The sequence below is a fragment of the Zootoca vivipara genome, chromosome 14 (assembly GCF_963506605.1).
Source record: "Zootoca vivipara chromosome 14, rZooViv1.1, whole genome shotgun sequence".
Classification (NCBI taxonomy): Eukaryota; Metazoa; Chordata; class Lepidosauria; order Squamata; family Lacertidae; genus Zootoca; species Zootoca vivipara.
The window spans coordinates 29,668,850-29,696,310 of NC_083289.1; the positions used below are offsets into that span (position 1 = coordinate 29,668,850).

Sequence of the window (27,461 nt, forward strand, 5' to 3'; positions counted from 1 at the left end):
CGCCATCCAGAGTGCCTGGGGCAACCCAGTCAGATGGACGGGATATATCGGAGAAATGTTGGAAGATATGCAATTGCTTTCTGTTGCTGATTAGCTAGAAATTAGCAAGAGAAAAGAGACCCCTGGGGAGATTGATTTTTCTGCAAAGGGGTGGAAGTGCTTTGAACAGATGTCGGTGCTCTTGTGTGGGCCAAGGTCTTGTGTTCAAATGTCTCCTTTCCACCACACTGTGCTGATCAGCGGTTGCTTTGCTATCACTGGTTTCCCGCTGGTCTGGTGTACAGGCAAGTGTTGTAAACCTGTGCACAGTTACCTGAGAGGAAGCTCCTCGGACTACCACTGAGTAGGCATGCACAGAGTTGCACCATTAGTGTGCGAGCTCCAAAATCCCAATTTCAAGACTCACAAATCCACTAGGTGGGCCTGATGCAAGTGGCTCGACTTTCAAACCCGGCTTCTGCTTTGCAATATGGGCTGCCTTACACAGCTGTTGTTAGGATCACTGAGACGGTGTCTGTCTCATTGCCAGGTACTGTTGCTGCAGGTTTGTCATGGTCTTTGGCTAGACCAATAAACTTACACTGAGTCTCTGATTAACTTGGCTAGACCAATAAACTTACACTGAGTCTCTGGTTCCGGTTTCCGCCTGCAGGAATGGCGGACCTGTTTTCCATCTCTCTGACCTTCGTAAGGAATTTGGCGGTTGCTAGGGGAGTAAATGGCAACCCCCTACCCTCTCCGGGGGTTACGGAGAGGGGCCGCTGGCCCGCGATGCCCCCAGACCCACTCCAACTGTTTTTGGAGTGGGGGGAGCTTGGGCTGAGCACATACGAGGGCCAGGACTCCCGGACGCTAATCTGCATGGCGGGGATTTCCATGGTTAAAGAAGATAATTAGGCTTAAATCTATGGACATACTTCAGAAGGAGGGGAAGAAGCGCTGTTTACTGCTGAGAAATTTATGCTGCTGAGGGAGAGGAGTCAAAGATTGTACAGCATCTGGAAGAAGGATTGATGGGGACGGAGCGATAAGGGAAGTGAGTTTTTATTTTTTTTTCTTCATATTGTTGCCTCGTACCTTCCCAGACGCGATGTCCTGGCTTGTTTGGAGTGAAAGAGAAGCAAAAGACTGTGTGAGTTGAACTTTATAACTGTTGTTACCGAGCATATTTTTTAAAGATGTGGAGTTGCCGATGAGAAAAGCCCCCCCCTAGTCGGACGGAAGGAGTTCTGGACGCGTTCGGAGGATTTATGAGCTGTGACGCACTTTAAATTGGAGCAGCAACCTGAAGCTAAGTTCAGCTATAGGGCAAGGAGATCCATTAATTTACCAAGAGTTTATGGTTTTGATGTTTGGGTCTCCTGCCTGGAAAAGCTGTAAATTCTATAATGATCGTAAATCTTCATGGCTATGAGAGAAAACGAAAGTGATTTGAGCTTTTTAAGATGGCGCTGCTTCGTGCTGCTTCGACGCAACAGGGAGCTCCATTAAGAAGATTTATGGGGAGGCTGGACTGATTAACTCACACAGGAGAAAGAACATCTGTGAAACTTTGTTTGATATTTATCTCAGCAGCTGGGAAACAATCGGATGAAAGTGGAAGACATCTATGTGATTGTAAGGGGAAGATCTGGATTATTATGAACTTGGAGGACGATTTGAACTTTAGAAAAAAGACGGCAGTGGACAGTTGCGAGGAATTCCCAATTTCTTGAAGCATGGGAACCCAAATAAAAAATTCTTTAGATGATTTGGCATAACATTCGGTTTGATTGATATATATATGTGTATAATTTGAAATATTGAATGTGATATAATTGGTTTTAATTGGAAAATTAATAAAAAATATTTTTTTATAAAAAAAAAGAGTCTCTGATTAAGCTTCACTCATTCCCAGGCATAGGAGCCAGCTCCTAGGGGCCGAGGTCCCTTTGTGCCCCCCCCAATAAAATATTTGAGGGGTCTGCCCCCCCACCAAAGTTGATGGAAATTGCCATTCAAATGGTGTGTGCTTGCCACATCTTCTGATTGCTTATATGGGATGGGGCTTACCTGCCCCCGCCATATTTAATTCACATTGGCACCCCTGTTCCCAAGTAAGTGTATAGAGCAGAGCTTTCCAAACTGAGTGTCATGAAACATTACATACCCTCCAGCATTTCTACGATGAAAATAGGGACGTTCCATTCCATAATGATAATTTTACTGTTTATAGCCTACACATCTTACTGGGTTGCCCCAGCCTCTCTGGGTGGCTTCCAAAATATTTAAAAACATAATAAAACATTAAACATTTAAAAAAACCTTCCCTATACAGGATTTCCTTCAGACAGTTTGGGGGTTAACTCCATACCCTCCAATTTTCTCCAATGAAAATAGGGGCATCCTAAAGAAAAGTGGGGCATTCTGGGATCAAATCAGAAACCGGGATGGCTTCTCTAAATCAGGGAGGTCCCTGGAAAATAGAGACACTTGGATGGTCTGCATGCTGGTGTGTCGGTTGCAATGTGCAGGTCTGTTGTGCAAATGCTCACCTGCGCTCCTCCCGAGGGGTTGGTTTAAACCTCTGGCTTGCTAGTAAAACTGAAATACTGTGTCGCAAAATGATGCATGTCTAAAAAGTGTGCCACCAGCATGAAAAGTTTGGAAAGCTCTGGGGTAGAGGATGGCAATTGCTGAGACATTGAGATGCAGATGGCCTTCCAAGGCCACCTAGTCCCCAAAAGATAATCCATAGACCAAGGCTCTGTGGTTCTGTGCACACTTACCTGGGAACAAGGCCAGCTAACACACAGTGGGACTTTATGCAAATCCTGATACAGAGCTCCATATACCAATATGGAGCTCCCTGGTGGCCCAGTAGAAGGGGTTAGATCAAAGGGATGTGTGCTTTGATCTCCATCCTCAATTCGCTGCTATCCTGAATGTCTTTGTACTCCTCAAGGAAGGGGGATATCTCCATGCAAGTCAACAGGAAGGGCCTTTTAGGTGGCAGGAGAGCTTCATGTCTAGAGGGAGCCTTTGTTTTCCCAAAGGACCTCTGGGACGCGGATAGAGAATGAGCTTTTGCACAGAGGATCCACAATATATCTCCTGTCTTTACACTCACACACATGCATGGTGCCTTACTTTTAAAATTGGAAAAGAAACAAATCTCTCTCTGTGTGTGTATGAAAACCACTTTGAATTATAATTTGGGCACAAGCTCAATTTTTACCCCCAGATGAAGGTCCATCTCATTCTTCTGGCTAGACTTTGCCATATGGTGCCATCTTCTTTGCGTCTCCACCATAAGGATCCTCAAACTGATTATTAAAAATACCAGAAGGATTTTTTAAATAACATTCTAATTTTCCTTTTTAAAAATGCATAAGGTTTTGTATTACAAAAAGAGCAAGCCCTGAAAAAGGGAAAATTTGAACTGATAATGGTTGCAGGGCCAGTGTGGTGTAGTGGATAGAGTGTTGGACTAGGACCTGGGAGACCAGGGTTCAAATCCCCACTTGGCCATGGAGCTCATTGGGTGACCTTGGGCTACTCTTTCACTCACAGCCTAGGCTACTTTGCAGGGTTGTTTTGAAGGTAAAATGGGCGAGGAGAAATATGTGTGCCACCTTCAGCTCATTGGAGGAAAAATTTAATAAAATTTATTTTAAAAATTAAAACTAATTAATTTAGCCAACATTTGATTCAGGCAAGCTACCAGAATAAACTCTCCTTCCTCTTGTGGAGACAGCTTCAATCACCTGGCCAAATTCTGAAAATTATTCCATAACTATTGACTTGCATAATTTTGTCTTAAAAAAAAAACACCCCACAATTCATCAAAGGGCACTGTTAAAACTGCCAATGGTTCCAGTGATTTGAAAAGGCCGTCTCCATTTTTTTTTCCTTACAAAAATGAAGAAGCAGAAGCAACATTTACAAGAACATAGACAGAAATTCCTTTTTTGGAAGTTTCCTTCCTGGATATTTGATGGGCAATTCCCAAAAGTGTTGACAGAAACTAACATGGAAGACAGGTAGATTTCAAAAGATAAGCAAGTTTATGAAGCAGACGTCTTCACATCAACAGGGTTGACTCGGTTCAGTTCTGGCTTAAACAGAAACAAACGAACAGAAAGAATCTTGGGAAACAAGGTCACAGTCATTGCAAAACGCTGTGGCACGATGGCTGAGGATATTGACCATGCTTAGCATTCAAAGAAGACAAGAAAACACTGGCATTTCAGTTTCATTTGAAAATACAAAGACAGTAGTAAAGTTGATATTTCGAGACAATACTCTTTGACATGTTTCAAAACTCTATTGGTAGTTTAGCCAACTAGCTAGAGATTCTAGAAACGCTATTCCTTTTGCAGACCAGTCAAAGAACAAACCATATATTGCACACACAGAGGAGAAGTGGCCAAAGACAGACGTCCCTCTCTTCTCCAACGAGGGCATGTGGATGTCGGAACGGATGCACCATTAACCCCGGAAGACTCGTGTCCATATATACAAGGCAATCTGGAAATCAGGACTGTGATTACAAAAGCAGAGGACCAGAAGGATTTGCCACGTCGCCTAAACCTGAATGACAAACTCAGGGTTAGTGTAGGAGAATCCTGCAAACTCGTTCTGGTCCAAGTTCATGATGAAGAGTTTGTCGGTGGGCGTGAGATCCACAGGCTGCCTCGTGAACTCTTTATCGAAGTTGCAAGTGTCGTGTTTGTCTTTCTGTTGGATGAAAAGCACAAGGTTAAAAAGGGAGGCCGAGGGAATGGAGCGGGGGAGCAGGGCAGAGAGGTTGCCCGCCCCTGCCAACAAACCAGCCGCCAGACCCATCAGGCAGCTCAGAAGAGGAGGGGGAAGGAATAGCCATTCTGATTTCGAAGGAGATATATCAATGTGCCATCGCCGTGGACCTGCAGCAGTCACCAGGAGACAGTGGGCTCTGTGTCTCCGCAGGGATAAATTTCCCCTTGTTTTGGACCAATCTTTCTACTTCCAAAAATGTGAGCAGTAGTTACAATCCAAATGTATGCACAGAACAATCTAGGAAGGGCAGATTTCTACTGCTTCTTCTGCAGCCTGAGTTCTCAAAGCATTTTTAAGGCAGGGATAGGGAACCTCAGGTCTGGGAGCCAAAGCACTGCCCCCCCCCCGGTTAATCTGGTCCTCAGGAATTCCCCCAAACCATGCTCTTCTTGATGGCCCTGTTTCACATGCTCCTCGAGTACTTTTGCTGGGCTGGAATTTGTCCGAATTGTGATAATGCCTCTTGCTTGTCTGAAGTTGCTGGGTGCCAAAAACTTGTGTGCGCCTGGAATATAGCCTAAGTGTACACAGGTAACAGTCATGCCCATTGCTATTACCACTTTTGACTCTGGCCACACCCACCACTGACACATGGCCTGCAGAAAGTTGCCCACAAGTAAAGGTGTGCTCACTAATTTTAAAGCTTTCTAAGCTTGTGAGGTTTGTGGTCTGATCCCAAGCATATGCTCATTTACTCAGAATGGAGATGATCTTTAGTGGTGAGCAGGTACGAAGCATGAGCTGGGAGTTCCCAGCTGGACACATCATTACGTGGCCTCAGGTATACCTTGGTTCCCGCAGCCTCAGTCGACCCTTCTGTAATTTGGGGGCAATAATCTGATCATTATGAGAGTTACAGAAACAATATGTGTGCAGCACTTTGAGCAAGCTAGAAATTTATAGCAATAATCGCATATAAGAGTGCTACTTATTTTCTATTCAAATTAATAATACGATTAATGTAATGCATTTTTAATAGGAAAAAGTGGGCTAGGAGTTTGATGACGAAGATTGCTGCTCAGTTAACTGTCAGACTCACTCACTCCCATCCCCTCGAGAGTGTGTGCACTCAACCCCTCTCTCCAGCACAGCCTACGAGTTTTATGTTTTATATATCAATTTTCAAACATTCTTCGGAAAGGCCATGCATTAAATTGGACATCTTACATTACATAGTGACATATTTATGCAGGGAGTGTATTTGCAGGAGGAAACAGTGAAAAGCAGCAACACAGAGAGAAACTCCCCTCCCCCCCATCTTGCATTGTATTTGAATATCCCTACGGTAGAATGATGTTACCGCCCTTACAGAGGGGACATGAAGTCATTCTCCTGTATGTGGTGATGAAGATGAAAACGATAGCAGTAGTAGTAGTAGGAATAATAATAATTATAATAATAGCGGCAGTCATAGTAGTTTCTTATCGTGCAAACGTTTCATTGAAACACAGGTTTGCAATACAGAGTTAGGAAAGGACTTGGTGAAAGAAGCTTCTCTGTAAAACAAAGCAAACAAGAGCCAGAAAACAATGTATGTGCAAATGTTTCTGTTGCGGCAAGGGGAGCATTTTGCATGCTGAGGGCAGAGCTTTATTCTTCTGCAGTACCAAGGACAGGGAACCTGTAGCCCTTCGGGCATGGCTGGGATTCCACAGATGTTGGTCAACATCCAGGGATAATAATAGGACTTCCTATATTCCTATGCAGGAAAACCCTAGAGTGTACAGTCTCTGGATCAGAGCTAGTTTTTTTTTTAAAAAAAATATACACATATTTGCCAAACAATAACCACTTTCTAAAATTTCTCTTGGATTCTATAGCCATTAAGATTGTCAGAATTTTGAAGCATGCCAGAGATTCTGGCCCTCCCTGAGAGGCCTCTGCTTGGTGATTGCATCATAATAGGCCTGTCACTTACCCACAACTAACCTATGGGGGCTAGAGCAGCTGAACCAGCATTCACAGCCTCCAGAATTACTCCTGCCTGGCTGCTGATTAAATGCCAGCATGGCTGAAGTCATTAGGACCATGTGAATGAGCAAACTTTTGTGGGGTGAACTTTTTCACCAGCCTACTAATGTGTGGTAGAGCATGTAGCAAAATGGCCACCTATTAAGGACCCTGAGATGGGTGAAACATCCAATCACATATTTAATGTAGGTGTTTTCTGACACACAGCTGAGATGATGATAGACTCTCATGTTTCAAAGGTCTGGCTTTTCAATGAGAAGTTGTGCAAGCCACAGCTCATCACTTAAGTTTCTTTTTGTGACATGGTCCAGGAAGTCGGAAGCTGTGATCTCACCACTTGCCTGTGATTGACATGAGAGCATTCCATGCAAATAGATTGGGAAGGGCCATATCTCAAAGGAAGAGCAGCTGCTTGGCATGCTGAAGGCCCCAGATTCAATCCCTACCACCCTCAGGTCAAATAATCTTTGATAAAAACTAAGTGAGCATAGCAGGATTACGTTGTAGTCCAAAACATCTGGAGGGCACCAGGTTGGAGAAGCTGGTTAAAGGTTGAAAATGACTGGCTTCTCCATGAAATTATTTCGGTCATAAAGGAGTCTTGGAACAGGGCTCTGTCCCCTGACCACATAACTTACCCCTATGAGCTCCATCCCTTTAGTAGCCAAGAGTAGTTTTCTCTTGCAGCAGGGTCCTCTTACACCCTCCAAAGCTTCATTCATTCAGTAGGAGCTGAAATACCTTGGAGGAATATGATCAACCCCAGTAGGCAGGACGTGGTCAGATGTGCCAATGACTTGAGTTGATTGATGGCCAAACCCATTTCTTGGTGGTTTCATCACTCTCTGGTTGACCTCAGCTATTTGTCCCAAGCCATCCCCATTACCACTAGCGCTTAAACAAGGAATTAGCTCATCTCTTTGCACATTCAGTATCTTATAAAGGTTGGATCTGGGCTGAAGCAGGCTATATTTTGAGCCCTGGTGAGATTCTAACCATTTTAAGGGAACCCCACATTAGGTATAATAATCCTGTCTGAGAGACACTTAAAGAAATACATAAGTTTCAGGCTGGCTCTAGATCTTCCCAAACTCAGAGAATGAGTTAACATATACTTTGCAGATTTACCAAGTGCTTGTTTAAGATAATAAGGGAGACCAAGATAAAAAGAGAAGGTTTGTTTCAAAAACGACGGCAGGCATGTTTAGGTCTTCAGTGGGTTGGTTGCACCAGGGATACTGATGTTACTGAGGGCTATTGCCCAATAAAATTTTTTGGCAGCACCATCTGTTGCATGTTTACTTGGAGCTGCTTTCTGCCAAGTTGGATCAATGGAAAGGCTCCTAGCCCTAGCTAAAGGTGCCAAGGATTGAGCCTGGGGACCTTCTGCAGTGAAAGCAGATGGTCTACCACAAACTAAGATTCTAGTCCTCATGATTTTGAATAGAAGCCTGATTTAAATAGGAACACAGGAAGCTACCTTATCCTAACCATTGGTCCACCCAGCTCAGTATTGTTTACACTGACTGGCAGTAGCTCTCCAGGGTTTCAGGAAGGAGGCATTCCCAGCCATACTTAGAGATGCTTCCAGGGATTGAACCTGGGACCTTCTGCATGCAGAGCAAGTGCTCTGCCACTAATCCACTGCCCTTACTCAAATGCAATGAGACCGACTTCCAGCCCCAAACTGCAATCCAAGTCAGACCCATTGACTTACTCCTAGGTAAGTGAGTGTAAGATTGCAGGAACAGTCAGCTCATTGTATTCCGTGGGAAAACCCAAGTAGCCATTTGCTCAGCTTTTAATAGCAGGTTTCATGGGGAAAGCTCTGGAGTGTTGCGTGCTCAGACATGGAGCTTTAAAGTGAGGACTTGTACCAGGAAAGAGTGGGGCAAAAGGTAAGTGTAGATAAGTCCATCATCAGATACATCCCAAGGCTGCTAATTGCTCACAAGGACATCTGCCTCCAGAGCAAAACCACAGGCTGCTGATGTCTCTTGGAATGACCAGGTGGGACCTGATGGGGCAAACACTTTGGGGAGGGGCATCAAAAACATCACAGACAGTTTTGAAATACCTAGCAGAGGAAGGCTGCTTCCTTTGCGGAGAACGAGAGCAAAGGTATGATCTTCTGTTCTTTGGCTTGAGCGAAGTTAGGCCTTATGGCTTCTTTTGCTGGCTGTTCAATAGTTGGGCAGGAGACAAAGTCACAGCACCTTCCCTTTCTAGCGAGGAGCCCATCCATTTTTTTTTGCATACATTTACAGGGCAGGGAACATGGAATTCAGTTCAGCAAAGGAGCATGCTAATTGGACCACCCAGATCTTTCCACCTTGCTCAAGAAGGGTTGACTAGTGACACACCTATTGTGCAAATCTGGTCCACTTGATTGCCGGCCTCAAGAGTTGCTGCACTGGGTCAATGTTAATGGCAGGGATGGGGAATGGAGATGAGAGTGTTCATCTGGATCCATCCGAAAGCATGTTAAGTCCAAGCGGCTTAAATGTTATTGTAAGTTGTGAATTTGTGGCTCCCAGACCAGGCTGCTCCAGGTATGTAGATGCTACAGATAGCTTGTATCTTGTCCTGGTGGTTATGGTCTCTCAGAAGGTCCTAATGAACCCAGAAGCTCAAAGGGTCCACCACTGTGATGAGTTTCCTGGAGGAAGGCTTTTTAAGATTGGGCTGCTCATCAGTACCTCTTCCACCCAGACTTTCTAGTGCAGGCACGTTCAACTCCCAAGAGACTGGGATCTACTCCCAGTATAAAAAACCTGGCAGTGATCTACCCATTGTCATTGGAGGTTGCGTGGGGTGGCGTGCGTGGATTGCCCAGAGTTCTTCAGCTTTTATTTGTTAACTTTTGGTAAACTTTATTTAATCCCACAAACGATAAGGGTCCCGTGATCTACCAGGATCAGCCAGGGATCTACCGGTAGATCACGATCTATTGGTTGGACATGCCTGTAATCTAGTGTATAAAACTGCTTAGATAGAATTTCTCACAAACTGAAATGCAGACCTGAAATTTCAGTCTGGAGAGGGGAGCACTTTCTTTTTCCTTAAAAAAAATAAAATCTAATCTCATCAAACAATTTTGTAAAAGCAGTAAAAAGGCCTTGTTGAAAGAAGCTCTCAAGCTCACAACATTAAGGACTTCACATGCCAAGTTTAGTAGTTTAGTTTGAGCTTCCCCAACCTTGTGCCCTCCCAATGTTTTGGACTACAGTTCACATTGAACCCAGCATCGTATGGCCATGCTAGCTGGGGCTGATGGGAGTTGTAGTCCAAAACTTCTGGAAGGCACCAGGTTGCATTGGAAAGCTGGTTTAGACCCTGGAGTATAATTCTGAGCACCCACACCTAGAAATGCTTTCAAATTTGAACTCTGTAAATTATTTGCAAACAGATTTGAGCTGTGATTCTGCTTGCAATTTTCTTCTGCAGTAACCCCCACGCTAATCTCCATACTGTCATTTAGTCTCGTTTACAAATAAATTGAGTTTTTCCTCCAACCAAGATTTCTGATTCTTTATTTTATAATTGTATCTGGAAAAAAATTGGCACATGAACAACTCAAAGCAAACGGTAAGTGAAGAACCCCTCCCCACCCCCCAAAAAGAGAATAAAAGGTGTCTGAGCAGCATCAGAGTCTTAAAAGAACCCATTTCATTTTCCTTTAAGGTTGCCAGCCCTACTGGCAAAGGAGAATTCCAGTGGCAAGTCTTTGTTACTTTCAGAAGATTAGTTGAGACAATAAAATAATAAAATAAAATAAAATAAAATAAAATACAGCTTCAGTCAAGTTACACAAATACTGTTTGGACTTTTAAATATCAGCTTCATTTTAGTAAAAATACTCAGGTTTTTGACACACGTAAAGCGCAGTGGAACAGACAGGAGTTTGTCGATTTGGCAACTGGACAGACAGCACCCCACCCCACCCCAAACACTTTTAAGGAAGGAAACCCACAAAGGTTTGATAGGGTAACGTCAACGCCGTGACATGAGTGGTAGATACTAGGGTGACCATTGGTTCCAAAGCATTCACAGGAAATCCTGCCATCTTGTTCAGCTTTGCCAGACCAGATTGTAGCCGACTGATGGGTTATGAGCAGGGGAATTGACTGACACAGCCCTGCCTGTGTGTGATATATCTGTTCTTTCTTTCCGGGAGCTCAGACATCAGTCTGTGTGTGCTTAGAAATTAGCCTGAAACTCTGGGAGCCCACACTGAGCCGCAGCCTCTGCTTGGGAGGAAGCCCCTGCTTGCCACCAGCTCAGCATCAACCTGGGCTGAGAAGCAGGATGTCGCTGGCCGCTTTGGGCTGCAAACCACAGAAAATGGACAGCGAGAAGTTCTCTTTCTCATTCAACCCAGAGCTTAGCAACTTAAGGATGAGCATACGATGCTGCCTGGCAGAGAGTCAGACCCACCGGGTCCAGGTAGCTCAGAATTGTCTACACCAGGCATCCCCAAACTTGGCCCTCCAGATGTTTTGGCCTACAACTCCCATGATCCCTAGCTAACAGGACCAGTGGTCAGGGATGATGGGAATTGTAGGCCAAAACATCTGGAGGGCTGAAGTTTGGGGATGCCTGGTCTACACTGATCGGCAGCAGTGGCTCTCTGGGGTTTCAGACAGGGAATGTTTCCAGCCCTTCCTGCAGATGCCATTGGTGACTGACCTTCTGCATGCCAAGCAGATCCTCTACCACTAAGCTACAGCACGGCAAATCTGCCAGTTTCAGTTCCCCTCAAGTTCTCATTCATCCAATCTTTAGATGACTTCTCCACATTTCCAAATCGGCTTGCAATTTTTGTTTTTATTTTTAAAAGGCCTCAAGAAAATTCACCACCATTTAAAGGATTGTTCTCACTTATTTTTTACCCTGCTCTTTCCAGGCACAGCTCTGCGCATTTAAGTTACATGTCCGAGCGTCCTTTTTTTGGCCATGAAGACTTCCCTACGAAAAGACCCTGCTCTTTAAAGCTGAAGTGCAACAAATGGCAATTAGGGTTTTCCATGGATTATGGGTTTTCAGGAGGAAAGGTCCGGAGGAGACAAAAGGATGCTCAGACATGTAGCTTTAAAGCACAGACCATGTCTAGAAAGCGTTGAGGAAAGAAAGGTAAGTGTGGATATGCCTTGAGTGCAAATATCTCCTAATATGCACATTTTTGTATGCAATTTCCCCACAGTGTGGGAAGCAGGACGTTGGACTTGAGGGACCTTTGTCCTGATCCAGTTCCAGGGCACTCCTTAGTTTCTTAGGGGCAAAATAAACAACACTGTGTCTCAAGCCATGTGTTAAAAGGCAGGCCCTGTCATATGCCTGTCAAGTTATCTCTGGGAATGCATGTGCACAATTTAAAGTGAAGCATGGAGTGGAAGCGGGGAGGTTGGACGTAAGAACAGCCTCCTGGATCAGGCCAATGGCCCATCTAGTCCAGCATCCTGTTCTCACAGCGGCCAACCAGATCCCCCTATGGCAAACCCACAAGTAGGACCCAAGCACAAGAGTGGCTCTCCCATCCTGTGGTTTCCAGCAACTGGTAGCTGGAAGCATTGCTGTCTCTGATCATGAAGGCAGAGCACAGCCATCCTGGCTAGTAGCCATCAATAGCCCTCTCCTGCATGTATTTGTCTAATCTAAAGCCATCCAAGTTGGTGACAATCACTGTCTCCTGTAAAAGCAGAGTTTGCCTATGTGCTGTGTAAGTAAGTACTTAATGCCGACTCTTTACCTTGCTCTCCCTTCCCCCCAAAGCATCCTGGGAACTGTAGTTTGATGAGGAGGCTGAAAATGCTCTGTAAGAGATCATCCCATCCCCAACAATTCCCAAGGGTCCTCAGGGGATAATGCTCATAAGAACGCAAGGAAATCCTGCTGGATCAGGCCAGTGGCTCATCTAGTCGATTTCCCAGCAAGCAGGATTCGAGCACAAGAACCCTCTCCCCTTCTGTGGCCTCCAGCAACTGCTATTCAGTTTGTGTATGTGTGGATCCAGGCATGCCCCGCCCCACAAGTCTCCTTCACTTCATGGAGCTGTGCTTCCCGCACCCCACCATGCAAGACCACAGGGAGAAAACTCAGCACCATCAACTTACAATGCAAAGGCAATCTGCAGCCGTTCCTGTGCAGCTGCAGTAAAAAAATGGCTGTGGGCTGCATCTGCATTCAGGCTGGATTCGGTTGGGTTGCAAGGACTTGAAAGGAAACTGGTTCACACGTGTGCTGAATGACCCCCCCCAAGGTCCCCCAACTTCTTCTGGAGATAGCACCCTTTGAAAAAATGCGGGAGGGATTCCACAATGAATTTTTTAAAAAAGCAAGCAAAATAGCCCATCCTGCAAAAGTGAAAAGGCAGTAACAGCTGGTCCTTTTGCAAAGTACACAATAGAGGCAGGGAAGGATGGCAACACCTGCAGGAATTTTTTTACAAGTTATTAAATTAATCCACTGCTTGTCCCCTAATCTAGGGGTGAGGAACCTGTGACTCTCCAGATGCCGTTGGACTGCAACTCCCAGCAGTCCCAGCCAGCCTGGGCTAAGGTCAGAGATGATGGGATGTGGAGTCCAGCCACATATGGAGGGCCACAGCCCCCCTGCTCTAAACCAAGGACTAGGTGGTTTTTCTCAGGCTGATTTTGAAACAAATTGGCTTTCTTCCCAAGCTTTGTGTCCCATCCCAAGTGTTATTAAGCCTACAGAAACGAGCATCTTCCTTTTCCCCACAGTCTTTGAAACATGGTCATTCTAGTATCACCACAAAATAAATTCAGATTACGACGGCTAATGGTTTGCAACAGAGGATGTCACCACAACAGCTGCCGGGAACAGATGACAATGGATGCGGGAGGGTGATGCTTATGGTCTACAATGGCTACTTAGCTCTTGACTTCAGCTTTAAAAAACTCAGAGTTACAAAAGGAAAATCCTTCGAATTCTGATTGGTCAATGTTCCTGATGACTTCCTGGTCAGGTGGTGTTAAGACAGGTGGGTGGCGAGTGAAAAACCGGTCGAAGTTTTCGGCGTTTCGTCCGCACTATGAAAGGGGAAAAAAAGAACTCATGGTAGGTGGCGAAAAGGGGGAAAGAAAAGCGGGGGGAGGAGGAGAAAAGAAAACCAACCCAAATGCAAAAGCCGGAGGTGGTTTTTGCCACACCCCCGCCCCGTCCCAGGCTCCAGCCCCCCGCCCCCACCCCTGGTGGTCAGGCAAAGTGTCTCCAAATGAGCAAAACGAGGAGAACGAAAAAAGAAACAATGCAAAATACTTATGACTCCTTTGGCAGGAGGGTGGATCTGATTGCAACCGCGGAGTATTTTGTCATGGAGGTGCTGGGGAACTGATAAGCTGTCAGCCAGCCACCCGGCAAGTAATTGTAGGAGAAGGATGAGATGACAGGGCAATTACTTGCAGAACTCCACCAGCCGCATGCAATACCGTACCTGTCCCAGAATGTGCCACATGCATGGAAAGGTGTTTGTGTGTGGGGGTGGCATCTCTCTTTTGGAAAAACAAACACATTATACTTGTATATCCTGCTCCTGCACAGAGTTCTCCATCGTCTCCCATCCAAGGGGAAAGATCAGGTTCACACCCGCTTAGCTTCAGCCAGGCTGCAGCCTCAGGTGTCCCCAGACCGCACCCTCTTGCAAAAATAAAAATAACAAAGAGACTGGCATTTCAGCAACATGCTTCCTGGGAACTGCGCTCCCTGCTCCATTTTAAGCCCCATGTAAAAACCGGCCACTCAATCTGACAAGGCACCAAGGGGACACCACGACTGAGAACCACTGCACACTTCTGGGCACATAGATAAAGGGTAAAGGGACCCCTGACCATTAGGTCCAGTCACGGATGACTCTGGGGTTGCGCCGCTCATCTCGCTTTACTGGCCAAGGGAGTCAGCGTACAGCTTCCGGGTCATGTGGCCAGAATGACAAAGCCGCTACTGGCAAACCAGAGCAGCGCACGGAAACACCGTTTACCTTCCTGCCAGAGCGGTACCTACTTATCTACTTGCACCTTGACATGCTTTTGAACTGCTAGGTTGGCAGGAGCAGGGACTGAGCAACGGGAGCTCACCCCATCGCGGGGATTTGAACTGCTGACCTTCTGATCAGCAAGCCCTAGGCTCAGTGGTTTAACTTTAGACCAAAGCACACCCGCGTCCCATAGGTTCACATAGGTTCATAGGTACATAGGTTCACCCCAATCTCCCCTCAGCAAGGCCAGGAAATCTGCTGTGAGAACAACAGTATTTCAATTACCAAGGAGTCCAAACTAGGCATTATGACACACCTGTCTGTTTACCCCTCTTCCCTTTCTGGCTGTAACATTGAGTCGTAAGCCCTCATCTTGCATATTTTCTAGGCCCTTCCCCCACCCCACCTCACATGAATAGCTGCTTCTGGAAGGGAAGGAAACCGAGGAAAGGACGATATGACACATGGCAGGGAGGACCAAACTGGTCAAGATAGCAAGCCAGATGTGACTGCAGTTGTGCGATCCTCTCGCCCGCACAGCAGATAGCACTATTATGTCTACTTTGAAGCTGGGTTCCTTGGAGGAAGAGTTTGATCAACCAGTCATTACAGTGCATCTGCTGAGTCATTTCATTGAGCAGCACCACTTATGCAAGTACTTAGGATTTCATTTCATGAAAGCACTTACAGCACACCCATTTTGAGACAAATCAAAGTTTCGGCGGCTGAGGGCCATTGTTTGTAAGAACCAATGATGAAAGAAGAATTCCGGCATAGTTTCAGTTTCCCAAGTTTTCCCCATTAATTTGTGATTTCCACCATCCCCCAAAAGAAGTCTGCATGAAAATTTGTTTGCATTTTTGCATGTGATTCTGTCTAATGCAAGCATTGCTTGCAACCAATTTTCCCAACACAAGGTAGTTTTGAACATTACTGTCACCAGGATATGCATTTTTAGAGAACTGCACCATAAAATTCAGAGCAGTGTGGATTTCCAAGGATAGCCATGTGCTTCAGTCCGTTCACTGGCCGGCAATTGCAAATTGAGTACATCCAAAGTAACAAGAGAACAGGAGAAAATTATTTCCCTGCCCCCCACCCCACCCCCATAATCCAAGCCTTTGCCTGTGCCTACTGGGCTGTTTGGGTTGCGATCCATCAGCTTTGCGAAGAGGACCTTTAAGTGTCTAGCTCATACATCGCAAGCTCAGAGAGGATGCTTTTAAAGGAGCACAAGAACATCTTCTATGGGATTCGACTCTGCCAATCAAAGGGCCCGTCAGCGTCAGCATTAATGGCTTCCCTTTAATGGTGACTGAACCGTTGTTCATATCAAACGGACCATCTAAGCCTTGCTCTCTTGACGCGATGCCCCCAGAGGAAATGGAGGCGCTTAGAAGTACACCCCCCCTCCACACAGGCAGTTTTTTAAAAGTAGCCACTCATCCCAGGCAGTAGCTTTTCTCGCCGCTGTTTTTTTCACCCCCTGCATGGTATTTAACTTTCATTTGCTAAGAAAAACAATTTGCATTTTTAATAAACGTAACAGCAGGCTCTTAAAAAAAATTAATTATTCAAGGCAAACACTTGCAAACTGTCAAGCCTCTTCAGCTTCTCGCAACTGGGAGCTTGTAGCTGGGAAAGGAGGCTACTCTGGGGTTCACGTATTCCTTCCCCAAATCCCACAACCATCGCATGATCTTTCAGCAAAAGGTGCCACACCACCAACCTGCCTTTCCAGAGATCCAAGCAGAAAGCTGTTCGCATCAGGCTGAGTCCACTGGAACCCAGAAAGTGGCCTCGTACCAGGTTCCAATATTTGCCCATCAAGCAGATTAATGCCATCTCTGAGGAGTATTGGTCCTCTAGTGTCATGGGCAAAAAAAGGTCCTCTTTCTCTCCCTCTCTTTTAAACTGGCCATAACCAGAGATTGAACTCACAACCTTTTCCATGAAAAGCACAATCATTTTCTCCACCAGTGAAATACAGTCCCTCCCCATAACGATTGGAGGTAGTGTTGACTGAGGTCTGATTTCAGGAGAGACATTTACCATGGGCTAGAGGTGGAAGGTACCCAAGGGTCATCTAATCCAACCTCCTGCCATGCAGGAATTGCAGCTAAATAGTTCCTGACAGATGACCACCCAACTTCTGCTTAAAAACCTCCAATGAAGGAGAGTCCAACACCTTCCAAGGAAGTCCCTTGGATTCTTTTGGAATCTTAGGATAGGTTGGATTCTTTTAAAACCTGCAGCCTTATCCAATCTAGTGCTAGTCACTTGTTCCACTGGTTTTGCACCAGTGAAATGTTGTTGCACGAGATAATGCATAAGCAGGTTGCTGGCAACTTTGTGGCACAACAGATTGCGAAATCCTTGGTGCAATCAGTTTCTGTTAGCGCAGGTGTGGCGTCAGATTCTTCTGCTGTGCAACATTAAAACTCACTTTGCACTTGAGGACAGAGAGTGTTGGATAGAGCTCTATGCCTGGAAAATCCAAGAGCTAATTCACATCACCAAAGAGGCCTATTGAAAATACAGTGGAACCTTGGTTTACGAATTTTCGGTTTACGAACGCCGCAGACCCATCTGGAACGGATTAATTCACTTTCCATTACAGTGGTACCTCTACTTACGAATAACTCTACTTACGAATGTTTCTACTTACAAGCGGAGCTTCGTCCACCATCTTGGATGTGGTTTAGATAGGATTTTTTCTACTTACGAATTTTTAGATAGGGTTGCTTCGACTTACAATTTTTTTCTCCCAATGCATTCCTATGGGATTCGACCTACAATTTTTTTTGACTTACGAATGTGCGTTCGAAACGCATTAAATTCGTAAGTAGAGGTACCACTGTACTTTCAATGGGAAAGTTCGCTTCAGTTTATGAATGCTTCAGTTTATGAACAGACTTCTGGAACCAATTACACCCATGCTTCGGGTTAAGTACGCTTCAGGTTGAGTACTCTGCAGACCCGTCTGGAACGGATTGATCCACTTTCCATTACTTTCAATGGGAAAGTTCGCTTCAGTTTATGAATGCTTCAGGTTATGAACAGACTTCCAGAACCAATTGTGTTCATAAACCGAGGTACCACTGTATGAGAAGAGGAGATATGCCGTGTTTTAGCTTGTGGTCTCTGGAAGGACAGGTGGCCTGAGACCTGGATATGCCCCCTGCCACAAGCAGGACCCAATTTCCTAAGGCCAGTGGGGGCTGCTAACTTCTAGAGATCTGGTCCTGCTGAAACACAGTAAATAAAAGGAGAGGGGCCTTTTCAGGGGTGGTCTCTCCCTAGATAGGCTCCCAGGCAAGCCCTGGTTCAAATCTCAATTATGCCCCAACTAGGAACACGGGAAGATACCATATACTAAGTCAGACCAATGGTCCATCTAGCCCAGTGTTGTCTACATCGGCTGGCAGTGGGTTTCCAGGGTTTGAGGCAGGGTCTCTTTCCAAGCCCTTCCTGTAGATGCCATTGGGGGTTGAACCTGGGACTTTCTGCACGCGAAGCAGGTTGTGCTGTATCGAAGGTGAACTGCTCTAGAAGCTGTGCTCACACCATACTGGCACTCAAGATAACCCTTTCATTAATCAAAAGCTGCTGTGGTTCTGGGCTCATACATGTTTAGATATGCCTGCTTTGATATACTAATTGGCTAGCTTTGATGGTACCCTTATCCGTGGGAACTGGGATGTTGGGCTCCGAGCCCAGAAGAGGAACTATCTGTAATGTTTTGGGTACTGGCCACCTGCACCCTGGCCATCTCCTTGCTGTGGAGCCCGTCCCATGGAAGGCTTTGAGCTGGGGCAAGGGGAACTGACAGGCTGCTGTGCTGTAAGCCAATGCCTTTCTTCAATAAAAGCATTAGAACTGGCCATTCTGGTGTCTTTTGGATCCTTCCTCGGAACTCCCGCGTCTCACAAACTCCCACAAGCTTTCCTCCAGCTCTGCGACTGTGGTTTGGGTTTACAACGCAGGTGCTCTGCCAATGGCCCTTCCCCAAGCTGGGCAAGCTCTCAGCTTGCACTTCTTCCCTCTTCAACAATGATCTATCAAAGAGCGTTATCGGGAAAATCTCTAAAACCATGTCAGGGAAGAGCTTTGGAGATTCTGCAGCGTTCTATAGTGTGACAAGTGTCACTCTTACCCAGGGGCTGGTGGGAAAGGAAAGCATGTTTGGGGACGGAGCAAGAGCCCCTCTTTACCACCACCCCCTTGAGTGCAGGAGCCAAACAGCAATCCTGTAACAAAGGTGCAAGATTGCTCTTGTCATTTTTATTTTGGATAGCGGAGTCTGCGGCTCACAGCTGCAAGAGGAGGAGTTTTATCAGCACGTGCACTGAAGCTTATCTTCCCAAGAAACATTCAGAGGGTCTCTAAGTGCTGGATGCGCAGAATGGCTGTCAAAGGTAGCTGCCAGCCTGGAAGTCTGTGTTTTTCTTTAAGCAGCTAGTGGTAGGGGGTGGTTATTAAGCCTTGGACATTTTTGAAAGCTGCTTCAAGCGCCTTCTCCACAAGCCACAAGTCTGCAACTGCAGAGAACTTCTTTTCCACATGATTCACGTCCCAGAAGACAGCTTCAAAGACATTTGTCTCCTCTAACCCGACCTGACAGCGGCAGTCTCACGGAGAATGACATTCGGAAATCAAAATGATTGAATAGCTCATGTGCCCCCGCGCTGTTCCCAGGAGCCCTTGCGTCTGTGTGTGTGTGTGTGTGTGTGTGTGTGTGATACTACATCATAATCATAGATTCACAGAACTGTAGAGTTGGAAGGGACCCCAAGGGTCATCTAGCTCAGTTGCCTGCATTGTAGGAATCAACCCCCTTAAGACAGATTGGAAAGCCCCTACATAGCAGCACCATCCATGGATCAAATCTGAACATGGGGAATTAACTGTCGAGAGGCATTCATGGTGGCTCTTTAGGTTTGCTTACCGCCTTGGAGGTCCACCAAACAGCTGACCTGAAAGAGGTTTACCTAGCAGCAAAATGGGCAAGTGTTTCTGTGGACAAGCATTTGTAGGCCGGGCTTGGGGAGTGGGAAATGAAATGCAGAATGGTTATTTACTGGCCATAATAAATTACCATCCTACAAGATTCTTTAGGCCAATCCCCTCCAACCTATTGTCCATATTGCTTTTTTTAGTAGGACAGCATCTACACTTTGGAACTCCTTGCCTATTGACACCAGGCAAGCACTTTCACTGTGCTCTTTCTGGTGCCTGCTACAAACATTCTTGTTTAGACAAGCCTACCCAGATGTTTCTAAAGTTGATGTGAGTTTTAATCTCTTCTCAGTCTATTGTTATTTTGACTTCCTGCAAGTTTTACATCATTGTTAATTCTTTTTATTGCTTTGTCTTTTTTTGTAAGCCATCTTGAGGTTTTTCTACATTCTAGTGGTGTATAAAATTTAAGAATCGGCCAGCCGGGCTCCTTGCTGCATGGGCAGGCAGGGAGGCAGGCAGGCAGTGCAGTGCAGTCTTGTGAACCCTCCACACCTCGCCCCCCCTCTCACCCAGTGTGCTGGCAAAGGATGTAGCACCACTGGATGGACCAATGGTCTGATTCAGTATAAGGCAGCTTCCTATGGTCCTATACTCCAAAAACGGAGCCCTCCTCAGTCATGTCTTGAAACTGGCTTTTGCATCTAAAACAGAAGAGGAAAAAGGCAAGCCTAGGCCAGGGAGCAGAGTGGCAGGAAGCTCTACCTGCTTCTGTAAGCCTCACACGCCTGCCAGCTCAGCCTGCTCCTGGACGTGCAGCTAAACCTTTGAAAATACACTTGTCACTGCCTATTAGCTTCAGAAGCACCTGGTGCAGCAGAGACATCAGGCAGGGCGCCTGACAACACTGGCGGTAAAGGATGAGGGCTGTGTCTCTCCTCCTCCCTGTTTCAGAATGAGGAATGTACGAGGAAAGGCTTTCTGCACTTGCAACACAGCCTTCACCAACCTGGTGCCGCCCAGATGTTCTGGGAACTACAGCTCCCAGGTGTTTTGGATTACTACAATGCTGTCATCCTGGCAGGGGCTGATCGGAGTTGTCGTTCAAGACATCTCAACAGCACGAGGCTGGGGGAGGCTGGCATGATGGTTATGTATTCCAAGAAGATCCACCATCAGTGGTTCTCAAAGTGGGAAGTAGGATTACTTAGGGGGCAGCTAAGAGGCAAGGGGGTGGCCGGGGAGCTGTAACTGACTATCAGACTTTGAAAAGTTGGCATCACCGGATCAAGTACGCCAGTCTTGTTGAATTAGTTAAACTAAATGGTTTTAGCAGTATTTTGAATAAGTGTACAATTAATTGTCACTTTTGAATTTTATTGGGTTATTATCTTCTTTAGTGGGTCATGCAAACCACTATTCTTAATAATAATGAAATTTTATTTATACCCCGCCCTTCCTGGTTTAAAAACCGGGCTCAGGGCACCTAACAGTTTAAAAACAGCATAAAATACAACATAAATGCAGCATCAATGTCAAAAAAATTCAAAAATTCAGAGTCATTTTGAGGGGGGGACCCAGTTCAGTAAACATCAAGTGATCGCCAGGGCTAACTGGCCAAGTTGGTCCTGCTAGGGCCAGCAAGGAGACCAGGCAAGAGTTTAAATGTGGGGTCCCAGAAGGGTTTCTTCATAGAAAAGGGAAAAGGGAATGGAGGATCAGGCTAATTCAAATTGAAGGCCAGGTGGAGTAGCTGTCTTACAGGCCCTGCAGAAGGAGATCAAGTCCTGCAGGGCCCTAGTCTCGTGGGACAGAGCATTCCACCAGGTCGGAGCCATCACTGAAAAAGCCCTGGCCCTGGTGGAGGATAATCTGGCTTCTTTAGGACCCGGGACCCTTAAGCTATTATTATTCATGGACCTTAAGGTCCTCTGCGGGACACACCAGGAGAGGCAGTCTCGTTAAGTACGAGGATCCTAGGCCACATAGGGCTCTAAAGGTCAAAACCAGCACCTTAAACCTGACCCGATACTCCACTGGGAGCCAGTGCAGCTGGTAGAGCACTGGGTGAATATGCTCCCATGGCAAGGACCCCGTGAGGAGCCTCGCTGCAGCATTCTGCACCCGCTGGAGTTTCTGGGACAGTTTCAAGAGCAGCCCTGGGTGAAGAATAATGTTGGGGATGAGTTTATGGAACCAGGGTGGCCCCCTGAAAGAGTTTGGGAACTACTGTGATACCCCACATCTCTCTCCCCCCACCCGCAGCACCTGGTATTCAGAGATGGAGTGAAGCAATTAGCTACCAGAGCTTCAGCTATTGATCCTTAATAAAACTCCTGGAAACTGCTGAGATTTCTAGGACCATCTGAGATGCAGAATGTGAGGGCTGCAAGCTCACAATGACGGCTGCAGCTCCAGCGCCATTGCCTGAAATGACCTTGATGGGGTGCTGTGTTGCATATTTCAAAGAACCATACCCCTGGGGTGTGAGCGAGCATGTCTCTGCTTTCCCACAGAATGTAATTCAGCTTTTGCCCCTTGTACGGATGAGATGTGACTACTGACCCTCGTTCCTTACAGCGTTATGCAGCTCCATCCAGAAATAAACACTTTCACTCGCCAGCTGCACCCCACACAAGCTGCAAGCTCTTAATTGTATTGATTGATCCAGCAAGCAGCAAGCCTGTCCTAGACTGGTTGGTTGGGAGGAATCAGCTGCGGAACCCCCGAGGGAAGAAGGCTTAGAGCCTGGGGAGCAGTGGTGGGACAACTATGAGTAGTCAGAGGGAGAAGAGAGGGCAGACTGGGAGGAGGCAGTGTCGGAAGCTGAAGAGGTAACAGTAGTGAGAGGGGAGAGTCTGTGGCAGAGGGCAGTCCAGACTCAGAGGCAGAAGCTGAAGCAGGAGGGGAGGAAGACCAAGAGGCAAAGATGGGCCATGCATCGTGAAGAGGGACGCATGCCAGTGTGGTGTAGTGGTTAAGAGTGGTGGACTTGTAATCTGTTGAACTGGGTTCGCATCCCCGCTCCTCCGCATGCAGCTGATGGTATGACCTTGGGCTAGTCACACTTCTCTGAAGTCTCTCAGCCTCACTCACCTCACAGAGTGTTTGTTGTGGGGGAGGAAGGGAAAGGAGAATGTTAGCCACTTTGAGACTTCTTAGGGTAGTGATAAAGCGGGATATCAAATCCAAACTCTTCTACTCCTCCTGCTGCGACAAGCTCCCCTTCCCGCTTGTCTCCCAAAAGCAGAAGAGGCATGGCATTTGGTGATTATAACAAGCTTAATCCCATGGGATTCAATAGGTTTACTCTGAGTATGATTTCAAAGGAATTTTGGCCAAGCTGTAGCTGTCCTTAGTTGATGGATTTCCCTCCCAGATTTCATTATTTTAGCACTGTTGCCTCCGTGATTGATGCTTTCTTGTCGGAATTTGGTTTCTTTAGTCATGTTATATTGGATTTCTTTTGAATGCATTGCATTTCATTTTATCACGGGAGCCACTTTGGAATCGTTTCATAAAGGAAAGAGGGATCTAGGCCACTTCATATAAATCAATAAGTCTGCATATCGCTGCCTTTGGGGAGATAATTTACAAATTAATAAAAAGCCATCACTCAGTACTATCAGGTCAGAACTATTGGGCTTTTTCTTTCTTTCTGGTGGCTTTGTAATTAGAAGTGTGCCTTTGACATTCAGCCCCCACTAATAAGAGTTTGCCCTTGCCCATTAAAATTGGCCCCTTCTGATTAAACAACTATCACATGAGTTGATTAATCTGCCCATTAAACTGATTACAGCTTGCAGCCCCACTAATTATATAGCTGAGCAATTAAAAAAAAAACCCTTGCAAAGACAGAAGCAAACCTAGGGATATCTCCAACTGAGCTCTACTCAGAGTAAACCCACTGAAATTAATGACAGGTAGGTAGCTGTGTTGGTCTACCATAGTTGAAACAAAATAAAAAAAATCCTTCCAGTAGCACCTTAGAGACCAACTAAGTTTGTCATTGGTATGAGCTTTCATATGCATGCACACTTCTTCACACTGGAAGGAATTTTTTTATTTTGTTTTGAAATTAATGAGAGGGCTTCAGAAACGTCTGCCTTCAAGATCCACCTCTAACCTTCAGGTGTTTGACCATCATTTTTTGTGGAAATGGGGGGAGGGCTTTTGCTGTTTGCAACTTTAGATGAGGTCAAAGATACCTCTTGGGATGCAACTACATGAGGCTCCCTACAAGAGGATTCCCCAACCTCCTGATGCTTTGGACTACAACTCCCATCAGCCCCTGCCAGCACAGCTAGAAGGGACCTGTAGTCCAAAGCTCTTAGATGGGTCTCCATGCCTTCTGTCTTATGTGTTGGGTGGGTGGGTGGAGATTATAGTGTAAAAGTGTAAAAAAAATCAGGAGGGCACCAGGTTGGCTGGCACCTAGAGGTTTTTGTTGATTAAGAGGCATTTAAATCAAGGAATGGTGCCAAAAATTAGCATCCCTGGGTTGAGTCACTTTCCCCCATAACACCTAGGGTTACTCACCTTGCACCCTAACATGACCAAATCCTCCCCTTCCTCACCAGCTGCTGCCAAGGATGTAGCAGAGAAGGGAAGGGCACAAAGAAATGGAGAATGGTATATCAGAGCACATGATCAGTGGCCCAAAGTGTTATGGGCAGGAGTCAACACAGGGGAGGCCCCGTTGGCTGGGGGCTGCCTCTGGCTGCTGCCTGGTTGGCGTTCAGTATGGTAGGGTCTTCTCAGTGGTGCTTCCCATTTGCAGGCCATCCTCTCTGAGAAGGCTCGTCTGTCTCCTTCACTACTGGCTTTGAGGAATAGTGGGAAAGCATTCCTGCTTCCATGGGCACGGCACCCGCGAAATTAAATAAAAAGAACTGAGGGGATGTGATTGCTTTTAATTTTCCCTACAGATGCTCTAAACATTTTGAGATGGTTTTAAATTGTTATAAAATATGTTTTATTTTGTTTCTGTTGTACTGTACCCTGTACACCTTTAGGGAGGAAGGCGGGGGGGGGGAATAGAAATTTAATAAATCAATAAATCAATAAAAACACAGGCCTGCCATTTTCAGTTGGAGCAATTTAACACCCCACCCTTTGAAACCCTACACCCTACATCCAAAAAGGCCATCGCTCTGTAATGAAGACTGCAATCCTATGTTTACTTACTGGGGAGTAAGCCCCACTGAACTCAATGGCGCTTACTTCTGCGTAGACACCTCTAGGATTGCACTATATACTTTGCAGTTATTTGTAAGAAAGTCACTGCATCCCCCTTGCCTGACCTTCGCCTTCAGATCACACAGGCTCTCCAAGCCCTGGCTTCTATGTAAGGTAAAGAAGTAATTTGATTTTTTTTAATAAAAAAAAACCCAACCACCACCACCAGCCCATAATTATCTCAAGGAGAGCTGGCGTCAGGTTCGCTCCAAGCCACTTGGTATGCAGGGATGGCCGCGAAAGATCAGCCATGCACGACCCTGTCAGAACAGCCACTTCTACACAAACACAACCAATCTGTCAGATTATTGGGGAGAGGAGGGGTTGGGGCGCTTCAAGGAACAGCGCTGGCTGCTCTCGGGTGCAGCACAAGGAACCAGGCACTCAAAGCAAAAAGACTGCAGGAGCGAGAGATGCAGGGAGTGCTCAACTTGGGAACAAGAGGCGGAAAAGTCAGAAAGAGGAAAGGAAGAGTCCAGCAGCAACCAAACCAGCTCATGAAAAAAGAGAGAAACATAGGAAGTTGCCCTATACCGAGTCGCTGATCCAGCCAGCTCAATACTGTCCACACTGACTGGTAGCAGATCCCCAGAGGACCTTCCCAGCCCTAACTGGAAATATCAGGGTTTTGAACCTGGGACCTCCTGCATATAATGCAGATGTCCTCCACCTCCGAGACACGGCTTTTCTATGTATAGTAGGAATGCAGGAAGCTGTCTCATACGGAGTCAGGCCATTGGTACACCTAGCTTAGTGACTGGCAGTGATTTTCCGTTGAGATTCTCTTACAGCCCTACCTGGAGAATGAACTTGGGACCTTCTGAATGCACAGCAGGTGCTTTCACTGAGCTACGGCTAGATGACTAGAAGTTGACAAACCTGCTGGATCAGGCCAATGGCCCATCTAGTCTAGCATCTTTTTCTTGCCACAGCCAGGCAGATGCCCGCAGGAAATCCACAAGCAGGATTTAAGCACATGAGCAACGTTCGCCCCTGCTGTGGTTTTCAGCAACTGACGTACGGAAGCATTCTTGCCTCTGGCCATGGAGGCAGAGCATAGCCACCCTGGCTAGTAGCCACCAACAGCTTTTCTGTCCACGAGTTTGTCTAGTCTTCATTTAAAGCCATCTAGGTTGGTGGCCATCACTGCCTCATGTGGCAGCGAGTTCCGTAGTTCAACTAAGCGCTGCATTAAGAATTACTTCTTTTTATGTGTCCTGAATCTCCCAACATTCAGCTTGAGTAAGTTCTAGGATCAGGAGAGAGGGAGAAAAACTTCTTTCTATCCACTACCTCCAAACCATACATGATTCTACAAAATTTCCATCAAGTCTCCTCTTACTTCCCTTCTCTCTAAACTAAAAAGTCCCATAAACTGCAATCTTTCTTCCTCAGGGAGAGGCTCCATCCTCTTCATCATTTCAACTGCCCCTTTCTGAACCTTTCCCAACTCTTCAGTACCCCTTTTTGGGCAAGGCAACCAGTATTGTACACTAGGATTCCAAGTGTGGTTGTACAAACTTGGGGAGCACACTCCCATTCCTTTTAGGAGTTTGCAGAACGTGCCATTATCCGGGGATCAGGCGCAAAAATGCTGGCCGAACACCAGGTCCTCTTTGGGATAAGAATTCTCCCTGGCTTTTGGTGCCTGCTCATAAACTATTCAGGCTGCTGCCTGCCTGCTTTTTACCTGCTGAGTGAATTACCACGTCATGAATGATTCAGGCGTACAGTACAGTTGCTGAGCTAGAGGTTCCGAGGGAGCAAAAGGGACCTTTTCTCAGCCCCTTCTCCAAGAGAAAGAGAGAGGCATGGGGGGGGGGACGATGACACGGGACTCCAATTCAGGTACTGGTGGAAGAGATTGGACCCAGGATAGGAGACCCAGACAGACAAGCCAGTGAGAAAAGCCAATGGTGATTTGAACATTCAGAAGTCTAACAGTCTCAGTTGGGTGCAATGCAAAACTCTTAAGAAAAGGAAGGACTTTTTGTCCCTGTCCCTTCTCCCCATCCCCCCCCCCCCGGTGAGCAGAGCATGGATTAAGGTTCCCATGTAGCCTGAGTTAAGGAAACCCCACTTCTGGTACCGAGGCTGCTCCTGCCTCTCTGCAAGCTTGTGATTTAAGAATGGCATTTTGGCCAGACAGAAACCAGCAGAGTGTTTTCCATAGACTGGCTAAAGGTTATGTTGTCTATGCCTCCCATGGGCGACTTTCAGGAGACCTTGGCATCGCCACGTGGCCTTCTCGAGCCGAACGCACTTAGAGCTAATGTAAGAAAGTGATCGCAGGCACATCCTTCTCAGAGAACACGCACGTATCAGGCAAGCTTTTCGGAGTGGGTACAGTGACATCCCATGCCTTGCCTTGGAAAAGAGAGCCTGGAACTCTGCTCCCCGCATCATAGCCGTTTTGTGGAGTTACAGAGAACTATAAATCAACCCAGGCCTAGTTCTTGCAAACAGCAGCGGTTGAGTCCACCAACCTGCATCTCAG

At 46.3% G+C, this 27,461-nt stretch overlaps 1 protein-coding gene across 2 annotated transcripts in view; it reads right to left on the bottom strand.

Moving 5' to 3' along the window:
- Positions 1 to 4,020: 4,020 nt before the first annotated feature.
- The window catches only part of PRKCB (protein kinase C beta), a 199,730-nt gene continuing 176,289 nt past the window's right edge, over positions 4,021 to 27,461 (bottom strand). Inside the window, exon 17 of one of the 2 annotated variants that reach the window (XM_035130770.2) lies at positions 4,021 to 4,719. In XM_035130770.2, the coding sequence (XP_034986661.1) occupies positions 4,567 to 4,719 (153 nt within the window). In that variant the 3' untranslated portion in view covers positions 4,021 to 4,566. Of the gene's footprint in view, positions 4,720 to 5,644; positions 13,824 to 27,461 lie in introns of those variants that run through there. The other variant, XM_035130769.2, reaches the window with a different exon arrangement.